The sequence below is a fragment of the Cavia porcellus genome, unplaced genomic scaffold (assembly GCF_034190915.1).
Source record: "Cavia porcellus strain 051 isolate PalLab524CR breed Dunkin Hartley unplaced genomic scaffold, mCavPor4.1 scaffold_30, whole genome shotgun sequence".
Taxonomy (NCBI): Eukaryota; Metazoa; Chordata; class Mammalia; order Rodentia; family Caviidae; genus Cavia; species Cavia porcellus.
This window is the reverse complement of record NW_026947513.1, coordinates 12,172,576-12,187,500: the sequence shown is the minus strand read 5'-3', so window position 1 is coordinate 12,187,500 and position 14,925 is coordinate 12,172,576. Positions and strand designations below refer to the sequence as shown.

The window sequence follows — 14,925 nt, the reverse complement described above, 5'->3', positions numbered from 1 at the left end:
GTCCTCTTTAAGTCACAGCTTCCTCAAGTGAAAACTAAAAAACAATTGTGTGACAATAATGTCTCAATAAGTGGTGACTATTTTTATTACTCTAGTTGAATAATAATAGTAGGCAGAGGGTGGATTGCTGAGCTATGAAGCTTTTGTACTTTTTACCCCCTCTTTATTCTTTCTCTCTGAAAAGTACAGAAGCACAAAATGAATGGAGACAATGCAGTGAAACTCAGTATTGTAGACAAAACAAAAACCAAACCAGCACAAAACACCTGGTCTGAATGGAAGTGGAGGTCACGGGTTTTCCACTCTAATCTTAGGGTTCCATCAACCCTGACATTTAGTGTATCCTTCAGGGCCAGGCCTGCTTTTGCCCTTGCCAGTCCCGGTTCTCCTTTCTGATACAATCTTGCTCTGCAGCCCTGTTCCTTGCTGTAATAAGAGACATTGGGTCCTTTCAGTCCCCTAAAATTTCAGCGGGCTGCCTCTTCCCTAATCAAGATTCCCTTTTCTTAAGGAATATGGATCTTTGGGATGGGCTGACCTAGTTATCTGATTAAAGCAATTTACAGCCAGGTGAGGGGAAGGCTAAACTCAGTTCCTCCAGAGATCATTTACATTTCAAAGGAAGAGCTCCCCTGGCCTTTCCAGACTCCTTTGCAAGGCTCAATGCCCTTCCCTTTCACCTCAGGGAGTATTTCCACTCCTGGATTCCTTCTCTTACAGAATCAGCTACACATTTCTCTTTACAGATATGCTGGGCTCTCACCTTTAAAAAACGACTGCTTGCCATGGGCTGAATGAAAATAGAAACTTTATCAGCAAGCATGAGTTGGCAGAGTGAAGGAATATCATCGGTAAGAATATATAAATTGACGGGTACAGAAATTCGTGCATGTGTTTGGGCGTACATGTATCTATTTTTTCCCTGGATAAAGATCTCCAGAAAATAAAATTTTAAAAATCCTTAAAACCCATATGTTGTATGGTTCTTCTTCATACCCCCTCAAAATGTGTTAAGTTTACTGGGTGACCAGTGCTTCATCATATGCCTTAAATATTTGCTTCAGTTTATTTTATTTAAGGATTTGCTGTTTACACCACCAAAAAGGAAGGAAGAGAAATGAGAGAATTGTTCATTTGCTACTGAAGCAAAGGTCACATGTGATGCAGTGATGGAAAGGTCTTCAGGCTATTCACAGGAAGCTTTGCACAGAGGAGAGGCCTACCCAGCAGAGGAGGAGAGGAACAGTCAGGAGGCACTACAGCATTTTCCAGACCCAATGTGAATGGATTTGTAGGCTACCTAAACACCATACCTCAAGTCCTTTGTCCAAGTGTTCAACTAACATTTGTGCAGGTAGTTAGACTGAGGGATAAAAGAGCTGAGAACCCCCCAAATGGCATGTGTTGCAGGTTACTTAAAGAAAGACTTCAATGCAGAATATATTTATAATCATTGGTTATGCCCACACTCAAAGCAACCCCACAGAGGACAATGATGTGTTACAGGTTAGACACCCTGAACACGTCTTCCAGCACCCTGCTACCTGACCCTCTGACTGCATTCTTGAATGCCATGGCCTTCAACCCAAGGATATTAGGAAGGGAAACCTTTAAAGACCCTCCTGCTTAAGCTGAGATGTGGTTGAAATGAACAGCTCATTTTTCTCAAATTTCCTTTTGTAAATTCTCAACGTAATTTAAGACCTTTAGGAAACATTGGCCCTCTGAAAAGGATGGAAGATATTTTGCAATTTCAAAGTAACTTCTAAGTAAAATCTTAATAAGTATTATAAATATAGTAGTTCTCTGAACCCCAGGACTAATTTCTATGTGCATAAAAATACATCCAAACCAGGGGCAGATGCCTTCATGGCACAGAGAAAGTGTAACTTTCTCTGTATCTATTTTACAATAAATTCTACCTATAATTCTGCAGTACCTATGGGGGATCTACTGAATTCTTTCATCAAGGTCACAAAGAATATAGAACCAAGGAAGTGGGGATATTATTTTCCCACTGCATCAGGACCTGGCCTCCCAGTGACGATAATACATTAATTATCTAAGACTCTATATACTATTCTTTGCATACTCAATACTAGGGCTAATGTTAGACATATTAGAAGAAAGAAACCCCACTTTGATGAATGATTTGTGTTAAATAAACCCATATTATCATATTCTTCCTTACATTTTGTAATGTAATTATTGTCTTTTAATTTAAATCATTGTCTTATAATTTAAAATAAAATATACTAAAGCTAAAATATATAATGCATGGATTGTTTAGAGTCTCTCTCCATCTGTCCACAGGTACCTTCAAAAGGTAAGCTTCAATAATTACAAGGGAGACTCATCAGGAGACAGGAGGTTGATGACATTTGGGAGCAAGAAAGTGGAGAGAAGGGTAGTTTGCCTGGTCACTGAATCAAACACATGTGCTCAAAGATCAAACAGACAAACAAACAATTAAAAAGCCCGGCTTAGCTCCTGTAGTCCTAATACTTTGGAAGGCACAAAGAAGAGGACTGAGAATTCCCCACCTAGCCTGGACAAGTTAACAACTTGGTGAGATCCTGCCATTTTTAAAGCCAAAATAAAAGAAAGAACAAATTCCCAGAAACTTTTTGCTACTTTTAAGCTACTACAACAGTTATACTGTTAACCAATCTGTTTCAATTTAATAGCACACTAAAATTCCTAGGAAGGTTAGTAATCCGTAGCTTGACTTATTATGGTATTTTTTCTAATAAAAATAGTAAACAGCCAAAATTTCCCACCCAAAACAATACAGTTCTCGAAACTTTTCAATTTCTTCTACAATAAGATGCATTTTTACAAACACATGAATAAGAATACTCACATGTACACAAACATAAGTGAAACAAAAGTTGCAAAAGACAGCATTTATTCTTACTATGGTGGCATAGCTGGAAATTTTCTATTTCATTGCTTTCTATGAAATGTAGCAGAGAGTTGAGACATTGTTTCATGCCCTAAGATTGTGATACAACCTGAGTTTCCAAAATGCTGACATTTAGCCTCCGTGTGACAGTATTCATAAATATCACTTTTTGTACTGATTGCATATTCAATTAATTCAATTGTGGACTTTTTCTCTTTCACTTGTTTTTGAATTGGTGTGATTTCTACCAGATTTGCATTTTAAATATATCAAAGGAAGTTTTCTACTTGAGGCCAAGAAAGAAGCATTTTCAAGTATCAGGAAAGTGGTAAGGGTTCTTTCACCAGCCTCTTACACTGGTCCTTATGCACAAAACAGAATCAGAGATTCAGGATAATTAAGTTTTGCTCAGGAATTTCAGTGTAGCCTCAAGGATACTTCAGAACATTTCCCTTTCGCAAGATTAAATAAACAGCTAATAGAATAAAAATCCTCAAGTGTATATTAGGGATTTGCATGGGTTACAGTGCATTTCCTCTCGCTTTATACTCTAAATGTCGTTCTCAAATATTTTTTTTTCCTGAAAGGAGCATTTTATTGATAATGATTCAAAACAAAACAAAACAAAAGCTTGAGAATTTGGCTTCTTAGGATTGTGAAACTTGTAGAAAATTTTAATAGAGTAGGTGGCATGGTAAATTTATTACACAGTAATCAAACTTTACATATGGAATACTTGGGCAAGCCACATAAACATATACAACATAAAAAGAAAACAGAAATAATATACAAACAAGAAGAGGTAGACTGGCCATCTAAAGAGTTCCCTAACTTAGCCAAAATGTTGCTTATATGATTGAAATCAAGTCAGTTGCTCACTGAACATTGTGTAATGTGCTAAATTCTTAGAATGAATTAAATTTATGTTATCTGATATCATATAGAATAGCCTTCTTATAAAGTGAGCACACAAAAGAGGAATCCATACACTCCTTCAGAAAGTTACTACAGTGATTTCAGGAAATCTGAGAAACTGCAAATGCTCTTAAGAAGTTTATCAAAACAAATGAACAAACAAACAAACCTTGAACATTCTACACTTTGGTCAGTATTTCAAGATCAAGAGTAAATATGAATCCATTGCTGTGCCTATGTAACTACAAAATCAAAGTCTTGAATTTGTTTCACAGACAGTTTTATAAATACTGTTCAAGTCTTTAAATATATGTGTTTAGGTAAAAACATGAACACACACTATGGCATTCAAAGGGCACCTGCAGAAGGAACTAAAGAATATGCTTTCCTCTGACAGAACGATATACTGATCCTGGAAAAAGTTGTCATCACATAACACATAAAAAATATCGATCAATTTAGCTTTTTACTTAAAGTCAGAATTTAATGTACTATGCACAAAGATGTAAAAGCCCTAATTTTCTTTAGATCACACACAGCCAAGTTCTTAAAATTACTGTTGAAATGCAGTTTTGGATTTTTCTCCTAATGACTTCATTATTCAATCTAATAGGTGCTAACCATCTCCTTGAGGATGGAACTGGTGATTTAGACATTCATTAGTAGAGCACTTCTGTATCGATACTGTTTCTTCTATAGATTTATTTATTTGCGTACTAATTTTCCTTAAATAAGAAAAAAATTTTGAAAATAAATTGTACAACAAATGGAAGAAGTAGTGATTGGCTGACACCCCACGGCCAAGGGCCCCAGCAGGTTTCGGAGCAGCAAGGTCATCAGTATGGTCAAAATGGAGCATCTTATTAGAGTGGAATTCAGCCAAACACAGTAATGTATGGATGTAGACGCATCTGAAAGAAGGAAAATAAAGATTTATGCAGGTAAAAAAAATACAACAAAGAAATTTTTCCCTATGACTATGCTCAATTGGAAGACTGAAGTAGAGATTTGGGAGCACGACAAATTCTATTTATAAATTTTGTATTGATTTATAAATATGCTCAGAAAAAAGTTAACTTGTCAGAGGAATGCAACTTAGCTATAATAGTTTTGTTGTTTGTACACAGTGTTAGTGTTCAATACAAACATCACTAAATTCCCGAAAATAAACCTTTATTCCGTCTTTAAAACATTAATTCACCAGAAGTGATAATTAAGATTAGTTTTAGTGGTTTCAGCTCAGTTCTTGGAAATGTGATTTCTGCCACAACACTAATGCTAAATAAAGCACTGTGTAATGTACCGCCGCACAGAGCCTGTTTAAGAAAAATCTAGAGCTTTGTAAAAAGAAAGAAACAAAAGGAAAAAAAAAAAGAGAGAGAGAGAAACTAGGCTTACTCTCTACATATGTGAACATATCTTAGACTTTCTGCAGAATCACAGCAAATACATGAATGGTGAACCTTGCTATAGTCTAGAAATTAATTTTATACTACTAAAATATAAACAGTACAAACCCTCAATGATGTTACAGAGTCTAACAGCATCCATGCTTGAGGCAAAATAATGGCTTTGTGACACTACATTTAGTTTTAAAAACAGTTTGGTCTATTTTTCAAATTAACAAATTCAGTAATTTATATTTATCCCCATGTTTAGATTTAATAAAGTAGATTGGTTAACTTCCTGACAAGGGAGCCATCTCTTGACAAGGGGGCATTAAAAAAGTAAAAAAACGTCACGTCCTGCCAAAAATTTTCTAGAAATCAACTTCAAAGAGAAAATTAGTTCATCATTGGGTGTTGAGAATGCTACGAGGAAGAGTTTGCAAGGTGTGTGAAATACAGAGGAGCTCAGGAAACAAAAAGCTATCAACGTGGATGAAAAATGTGAACTATAATCTCAATCTGAGATGGATAGAAATCTCATACATAATGTATAGAGCTTTCTATTCTTTTCTATTAAGATACATTTTCATTTTCATTGACACCAAAAGCTAGGCCATTGTGCTGCTAAAATTAAAAATTCTGTCGACTTGTTGAATATATGTTCTCAGTCATGTAGAATTACTGTAATTTAAATGTACCTTACATGAGGGAAAGAATTCTTACTTTCTATTGAAAATCTATAAATTTTGAATGAAAAAAATCCTATATAATTCCACAAATAACAACTAGAGCCTAAAGCACAGTTACATTCACTGTAAAATTGTCTGCCTTTAGCCAAATATATAGTTGTAAGTATCTGACTACATAAAGATACAGAAATTCAGTCTCTTTCCATAAAAGTGGTATATATAAGATAGATTAAAAAAAGAAGCCACCAAACTCTACATTCCATGACTTGGATTCTGATCTACAATGTAGCTAATAATTTTGTGATCCTAATCAAATAACTTTTTCCATGCCAGGCCTTAGTTTCCTCTTCCATAAAACTAAAAGACTTTTTTGCTCCTATCTTTTAATTCTAAAATGTAATGACTCTAATGATTTCAGGTACAGGCACTTAGCTGTTTATTTTACAATATTTTATTTTGACTTGGTATGTATTTGAAGTGCAGTGTATTTTCCACATATCAATGTATGAGCATCACAAAACCAAAACCAAAAATCTAGTGGTGCAACTGTTTGATTTTGTGGTTTTAAGGCAAATTCATCGATTTAGAATAGCTTATGGTAAAGTTTAAATTAAGATGTGGACTTTCCTTTAAATTTGCGTATCCACTGCAGATTAACTGGCTGCATGACCTTTAGCATATTTCATAGAGATCCAGGTAATATTGTTTTAGTAGATGTCTACTGACTAAACATATGACTTAACTTCCATCAAGTAGGGCTTCTTAGGAGCCTGAAAACAAATGTAACAGAGATTTCATCATATGCAGGTTCACTGAGCCTCTTGAAAGAATCCTTGATGATAGATAAGACAGCTATGTAAGACACACTTACAGAACTGGAACCAGAAGCTGTGCCTAGGGTTACTTGGAGATAAACTACTACCAAAGTGTAATGATGGTGTATGCATGCACCAATAAGTTGATATCTTATTTTCTTTGTGCGGTGCATGCTAATAGCAATGGCAAGTCACTTGCTTCCAATATAATAGTTTTTTTAAAGTTCTGCCTATTTTTTCTACAAAGTATGCAATGAATGTGTTGAACATAATTTAATCAACTAAAGAGAACTTTATTCAGACTAATTCAGCAGTTCCTTAGAATAGGCAAACTGTCACTGGAGTTAATATGAAATTTTTTTCTTGAGTATTTCAAGATCAGTTGCAAATGGATTTTAAAATAAATGTTTGTTTGAGCTAAATTCTTGCCAAAAATACAGTACCTTACTTTCCATTTACAAAATACAATAAAACTTTTACTTGTAAGTGCATTATCTAAATAACAGCATGTCAAAGATAAGCTCAACAGGATTTGAGAATAACAAAGTGGTAATTGTACTTTTATAATGTCTAGTAAGTTTTTAGCATTATATTACTCTTTAAGAAAAACTGAAAACATTTAGCAGAGTAAAACACTGGATATTTAAAAGTACCCTGAGTGCATTTTCCTTTATTTTATAAACCAAAAGCACAGTACTACTGCTAGGGCACCAAACTTTAACAACTACCAACACCAAGTGTGCCAAGTAAAGAAAGAATAAAATGGAAAAGGGAACACTTAATCTCAATAATTTTGCAATGATCCATAATTTGCTCAACAAAATATATTAGGTAGTTGTCAGCACAGGCTTTTGTTTGAATTGCAAAGGTCTACTCTATGAAAACTTGGGCTACATCTTCAGTTTTTCTAATGTGTGAATTTCAGAAAAAAAATTCCATCAACTCTGCAGCACACATGTAGAGTCTGCCAAAAAGCACTCTAGAAGCTTGATTTGAATGTCTCTAGAGACTATGAAAATAAACCAAAAAGAAGGGAGGGGGGAAAGAGGAGTGTATTATTTACACTTTCATTTCCACAAAGCTGTTTAACATGCTAAAATTGGGTAATTAATACCACGTAAGAGCAGCACATCAAACTTTGTAATTCTGATGGAGAGAACACTGTAAGAAACATCACCTTCATTTCATTATAAATAAAAAATAGTAAGATAATTCAGAAAATACATAAATTTAAGCCTTTGAATCAAATCAAATCTCCAATTTTTAATTACTATCTATTATAAGGAAACGAAAAGCATACAACTTTCAAATTTTTTAACAGGTAAATTCATTTGTCAAAAGAGAAAAACTTTAAAAAAAGAAACCTTATGTAACCTTTTTGTGAACAAAAGGTTTCAAGTAAGAAAACCTATCAGTTCTGCGAAAATTGAAGGTGATAATATTTTTTTAAGAAAAAACAACTCATTTCTTATGACACAAATAAAAATCAGAACAAAAAGAGTCTGTTTATCTCAGATGTCTGAAAGGAATGTAACTTTGTAAATGGATCCCTGGTCCCCTGACAGCAATATTGAGGAGATGAAGCGTATCAATTACTATTACTAATTACATTAAGGGGAATGTGCTTCATTTGCCTTTATTTCATTGTAGGTCAGCTACTTGTGGTTAAAACTTTATACATCTTTTGAATACCTAATGACATAGAGTTTTCCATAGTCACTCATGGCAAACTGTGTGATTCATTCCAAATGCTTTGTGGGTTTTCTCTTTTGGAATATGGACTTCATTCAGTTAAGAGACTAATACCATACATTAGTTTATTTATAAGCCTATCACTTTGCCTCTCAGACAAGATGCTCACAGTCTTGATAGTGGATGTTTTAAAAATTTAAGAACATAGAGGTAACCCCATCTAATGAGCCAAATAAATCTTAAGAGAGAGCAAAGAACATATTAGCATTTACATAAAGTATCTGTAAATCTGCCACTTGAGATGACCACTCAAAAGCGTAAGAGTGCAAATGCCATTCAACCAAAATGCAAAAGTATTTTTATGAAGGGAGGGAGAAGTACAAAGTCTGTGGAAAGATCTTTTCACTCTCTTTGGTACTGCATGCTAGTATTTTCTAGGGAAAGTTCTAAGCCATCTTATAAAAGTGTTATTTTAACACAAATTTTCCTTGTTTACAAAACTGATACCACCATCAAAAGTAAAACAAAAATCTGCATCTAAGTTCAGGTAAAGTATAATAAGGCAAATAGAGACTCTCCAATGTTATGTATTTGATTTAAAATACATAAACTCTTAAACTTAACTGTCTCAAAAGATACTCTGCCTCAAAAACTATTCCATGCAGTGTAGTTGAAACTTATGTTTTCTTGGATTGCTTTTTTTATTGGATGTAAAAGAACATTAAGTCCGTTTCTCCTTATCTAAATAGCTACAATAAAGTAGTACATATAGAAAATGTTACTTTAGGAAATTAACTTTAACAACTTTGAAAGCAATAAAGAATTAATATCTCTTTTCTGAAATGAAAGTATACAATGTTTTTTTTTATTTTTCCTCAGTTTTTCAAGGATCACACAATTTCACAGGCAAAACGTATTCAGCAGAAAACCCATTATGTAATCTTATTTGACAGTCATAAATGTGTTTCTTGAGATGTGTTCCAGCAATAAAGAATATGCAGTATTTGATTAGCAGAGTTTGCTGCAGTATTAGAGTAGTTTCCAAAAGGTTACATTTGTTGTGTTTCAAACTTTGGTGAGCATAAAAAGTAAATAGTATTCTACATGACATAAGCAAACCTTTCAAAAACAAAATTTTCATTTTCTGAAGTTTCCCTCAGAATGCACCCATATCAGTTCTTTATTGTTTCTACCTTTTATCAAGAAACAACTGTGCTCAACACTCCACATAACCTTTATATTGAAAGTACATCAAAAGCATATCAAGCTAGTCTTGCACACAATATGTAACTATAATCATTTTCACTTTGTGGCTTAAATAACAAAACTCCCATGAACCTTATTTCTTATTATGAAATTTTAATACTGAGAAGAAAGAACAAACTGTTGATTGTATGTCATCAGAGCATAATTGCTATGAATATCTACTGCTATAAAGTATTAAAATGTAGTTTTTCAGGACACTTGCATATCAATAAATACTTTAAGTCAGTATTTTTGTCAAATTAGTCAGTGTTTTCATAGCCCAGACTTAGTACTCTATTTGCATCAATCAGCATCTGCTTATTTGTAAAATCCTGAATGATGTAAAGCACAGCTAACATTTCTATAATGCCCAATTTGCATAGACACCAGTAGTAACTTTAGAACATTTCTCTCTGGATGCAATTATCCACTTAAAACTATCCAAGCAGTATATACATATTTATCCTGTAAACCGAAAATGTAAAATGCATTAGAGCTTCCAAATGCAAAGAGAAGTGCAAAACACTGTCTATTTTGAATATATCCTTCAGTAACTTAGTGAACATTGGCTCTCACCTGCAAAATAGTTACACACCTCTCATGGAAGGCCTATGCTATATTAATGGTGCATATTAAATTTCTGCTATAAAAATTTAAATACTAGCCTTTAGAAAGAGAAAACGCAACTTGACAGAAGCTGATCTGCCTCAGAGTTACTAGCCCTCTCTAGGATAATTGAACATATTTGGAATGAATCTTACCTGTTTGCTGTACTTGTTATTGGTTTGACAGCTGTACTCAGAGCAGTGATCTGATCCAATTGAAATGTTGTCTCCTGCTCCCACAAATGTGTTGGCTGGCGGTAGATCTTGTACAGCCTGGTGTTTTTTTCCTGCAGTGGGTGACTGGGGGTGCAGCTGGACAGTAGGCAATGGGGAACTAGATTTGTAATGCCTTGCCAGGTCAGGACTGCCAGGCCCCCCATTCACAGATCGGTATCTGCCCATGCTTGGACTGTCCGACAGCTTCTCATTGACACTATCATACCTCTGTCCATTTGGCTTAGAAGCTTCTACAGTGACAATGCTGCTGTAGAGTGGCTGCTTTGATTTTTTGTTTTTCTTGTCCTTTTTAGGCTTTTTAGATTTGTCATGCTGCTGGGGTGTAAAAAAGTCTTCATGGTCTTTTTTGCCAGCCTCATAGCCATTTTTATTTTTGGACCTGCAGTACCTTGCCATCACAACAATTAAAATGATTAGGATCACTGTCATAATGCCAGCAACCACCCCGATGACAATACTGAGCCTCTGTTTGCTGATTTCATAGCTTGGGTCACCAGCTATATCCTGGGTGAGTGGGGTATGCAGACTTCTGGCTATCTGGGAGTCAATCACAGTTGCATTAGAAACACTTTCATTGACAAACACATGCACCAGAGCGGTGGTGGACTGGGAAGGCTGCCCACTGTCATTCACTTGTACCACCAACCTGTGCAAGCCATAATGCTTATGGGTAAGTTTTCCCACTAAGGAAACCACACCACTGGTGGAATCAATCTCAAACAGCTTGAAGGGATTCCCTCCCACAATGCTGTAGTTCAGGTCTGCATTGATGCCATCATCACTGTCTGTTGCCAACACTGTAGCTACAACTGTCCTGACATTACTCGAAGGTGGCAGCAAGGTGTAAGAAATATTTCTGGGAAGGGTAACTGTGGGAGCGTTGTCATTTTCATCCATCACAAAGAGCGAGACAGTGGCAGTGGCAGATCTGGGAGGATCCCCACCATCCACAGCCTTGACCCTGAAAGTGTAGGTGGTCTGATGTTCCCGGTCAAAAGACATTGTGGAATAAATCGTCCCTGTGTCGTTTTCAATGGAAAAAATATTACTGTTCTCCTCAATATAGAGGCTCATCTCTGCATTCCGTCCTTTGTCAGCATCCATCACGGTAACCATTCCCACTGGGCTGTTGGGTTGCAAGTTTTCTTTCACATAAAAGGTAAAGATGTCCTGCATAAACTTAGGGTCATTGTCATTCTTATCAGCCACCTGCACAATTACTGTGGTGCTGCCCTGTAGCACAGGGATGCCTTTGTCTTTGGCATTAACTTTAAACTCATACCTGTCTGTCTGCTCGCGGTCCAGCACAGTATTTACAAGGATGTCCCCAGAATCGGGATCAATAGCAAAGATCCCCATCACCGCAGAGTCCAGCGAGTAAGCGATCTCTGCATTTTTCCCGCTGTCAGCGTCTGTGGCCAGCACAGTAGCTACTCTCTCCCCCGGAATGTTGTTCTCAGGGAAGTACACCTCCACCACTGACTGGCCAAAGACGGGAGGGTTGTCGTTAGTGTCTCCCACTTTGACAACTAAGGAATTGTTGCTGGAAAGGCTGGGGCTGCCCGAGTCCACCGCCACTATGACCACGTTGAACTCCCGGGTGGTCTCATAGTCTAGAGGCGCCGAGGTGTGCAGGAAGTACTTTTTCTTGTTCTGGTCGCCCTCTGTGTCGCTGGCCGGCTTGAGCTGGAAAGGGACATCGCCCACCACGGTGCAGGTGACCACGCCGTTCTCCCCTTGGTCTCGGTCGGACACTTGCACCAAGGCGATGGGGGTGTCGACCAGGACGTCCTCGGCCACGTTGGCCACCCCGTCCTTCAGCGGGATGCGCCCGATCTTGCGGATTTCAATGGAAGGCACGTTGTCGTTCTCATCCTTGATGTTGAGGACCACAGTGGCCTTGTCGGTCTTGGGGGGCTGCCCGCGGTCGCGGGCCATGACCGTGAAGCGCAGCTGGTTCACTTCCTCGCGGTCAATGCGGTGTAAGACACTGAGCCAGCCGGAGGTCTCGTCCAGGCGCAGGAGCCGCCTCACCGACTCGGTGGCCGCCCCGAACACGTACTCGATCTGCCCATTGACCCCCACGTCCAGGTCCGCGGCGCGCAGCTGCAGAATGGGGGTCCCCGGGGCGCTGTTCTCAGCCAGGTCGGCCTCGTAGACGCTCTTCTCAAAGCGGGGGCTGTTGTCATTCACGTCGGTGATGAGCACCCGCAAGATAGCCTGCGAGGATCGCGGGGGGTCGCCGCCGTCGCGCACCCGAAGGGTCAGCTCGTAGGAGTCTCGCTGCTCGCGGTCCAGCGCCCCCTTCACGATCAGCTGCGGTTGCTTCTCGCCGTCCGGGGTGTCCGCCACCTGCAGCTCGAACACGCTGCTGCGCCCGCCGGGGCTGCTCCCGCCGCCGCCCTCCGGAGCGTCTGGACGCCGCTTGGAGCCTCCCGGGCCGCCGCCGCCGCCGCCAGCGCCGTTCCCGCCGCCCCCGGGGTAGGGGGCGCTGTCGGCCGGCAAGGAGCGCCGGCCCTCGCCGCCGCCGCCGCCCCCGGGCTCCTGCAGCAGTTCGTAGCGCTCGATGCCGTTGCGGCCGAAGTCACGGTCGGTGGCGGTGGGCAGCAGGTAGAGCGTGCCCACAGGCCGGTTCTCCTCCACTGTGAGCGTGAGCACGGGCGACGGGAAGGTGGGCGTGTTGTCGTTGATGTCCAGCACGATGACCCGACCCTCAAACAGGTCCACCCAGCTCTGCGAGGGCCCGATCACCGACACCTCGAAGTCCAGGAAGCACTCGTTCTCGTCGAAGATCATCTGACACTGGGGGAGCTTCTCGCGGTCGATGCGCCGCTCGCTGGTGCTCAGCTCGCCGGTGAGGTTGTCGATCTTCAGGTACTCAGAGCCTGACTCCAGGCTGAAAGTCACCTCACCGGAGCCGGTCACGATGCCCAGGTCCGAGGCGACGTTGCCGATCCGGACGTCGGCGGGGCCCTCCTCGGCTAGCCGGTACCGGAGGAGTTGCTTGGAGGCCGCCAGGCTAAGCCAGAGCGGCAGGAGGAGGCAGCAGCCCAAGCACCAGCCGCGCGCCCATCCCGCCGTCCGCATCCTCAGCATCTTCTCCTGCTGCTGCTGCTACTGCTCCTTCTGACCACTGCGCCCTCGGCGCCCCCTCCTCCAGGGCTGGCCACCTGCCCTCCCCCAGTGCTCTCTCCTCCCCGGGAACGGAAGAATCAGGAGGGGAGCGGGGAGGGAGGGGGCAGGAGCAGCGTGTAGAGTCGGCGGATGAGGTGGGGGGTGCAGCAATAGATCGTTGTTTTTTTTTTTTTTTTTCTCCTGCTTCTTCCGAAAGTTATTGTTTCATAATTCATGCAATGGGTGCTAATCGCCCGCTCGCCGGCCGCCGTTCAGTCGCAGTACTCACAGTTCACGGGACACTGCGCGCCGCGGGCTCGGCGCCCCCCGCCCCCTGAAAGTCATCCCCGCAGCCGGAGGAGGAACCCTGGCTGCGTCCCCTCTCGGTCGGAGCGGGCCAGAACCGCTTCTGCCGGCGGCCGGAGGAGCTGGGAGCGGCGGGGAGCGAGCCTGCAGTGTCCTCCGCTTGCCAGCCCCGCCAGTCGCCGCTGCTACTCGAGTTGAGTCCGGTCCCGTTCCAGCCGCTCACTCTAAGATCCGGTCTCCGCTCCAGCTACGGATGCCCAGGCAAAACGTGAGCCTCTTCCAGCACGAGGCTCTGTGGTCAGCAGCAAGCCAGTCTCAACTCTCACTCCTCTAGGCAGCCGGGCAGTCAGTCAGCAGAACAAGAATGAAAAAAAAAAAAAAAAAAAAAAATATCTGGCAGGTCGCTCCGGGCACAGTGCGGGGAAGACTACTCGCGTCACCGCGCGGTCCGCGTCCGGGTCCCCCCGGCGCGCAGGAGAGAAGCCCGAACCATCTTCAGAGACAGACGCCCAGAGTCGGTCGCTTCTCCCCCGCGAGAGCTCCTCGGCTTTCTCTTTTCTAACAACTCTGCGCAAGGTCATTAGTCACGAAGCCTCCGCCTGAAACCGCAGCAGCCTCTGGCCGGTGGAGGCGAGGGCTGAAGCGTGCGCACCGCGCGGTGCCCAAGTTTGGGTTCGCAGCCGCAGAGTCCGTGCCTTCCCTCACCTGCATTCGGCCCGCGTGTCGGAGCTCCGGGATCTGCAGCGCCGTGCGCGATTCAGGGAGGAGATTGCAGCCTCTCTCTCCCCGCGCGCTCTCTCCCTCTCTCGATCCCTCCCCTCCCTGCCTCTTTCTCCCCTCCCTCCTCTTTCCTCCTCCCTCTCTCCTCCCTCCTCTCTTTTCCCCTTTTCCCCTCTCTCACTCGCTCTCTGGCAAGGTCTCTCGGCTTCCTCCCGGTCTCTAAGCCGGGAACTCGAGCTGAACTTGAGCCCTTTGCGGTTCAAAGGTGAGCGAGCCGGGCTCACCGCAGAGGCT

General features: G+C 41.5%; 1 protein-coding gene across 9 annotated transcripts in view; it reads right to left on the bottom strand.

Annotated features, from left to right (window-relative positions):
• Pcdh7 (protocadherin 7) overlaps positions 1–14,700 on the bottom strand; it is a 380,883-nt gene extending 366,183 nt beyond the window's left edge. For 4 of the 9 annotated variants that reach the window (XM_063240463.1, XM_063240464.1, XM_063240466.1 and 1 more), the window contains exon 1: positions 10,411–14,699. In XM_063240463.1, the coding sequence (XP_063096533.1) occupies positions 10,411–13,587 (3,177 nt within the window). In that variant the 5' untranslated portion in view covers positions 13,588–14,699. Of the gene's footprint in view, positions 4,732–10,410 lie in introns of all 9 variants that reach the window. The other 5 variants (XM_003467414.5, XM_013149985.3, XR_010044640.1 and 2 more) reach the window with 4 other exon arrangements.
• Positions 14,701–14,925: the final 225 nt, after the last annotated feature.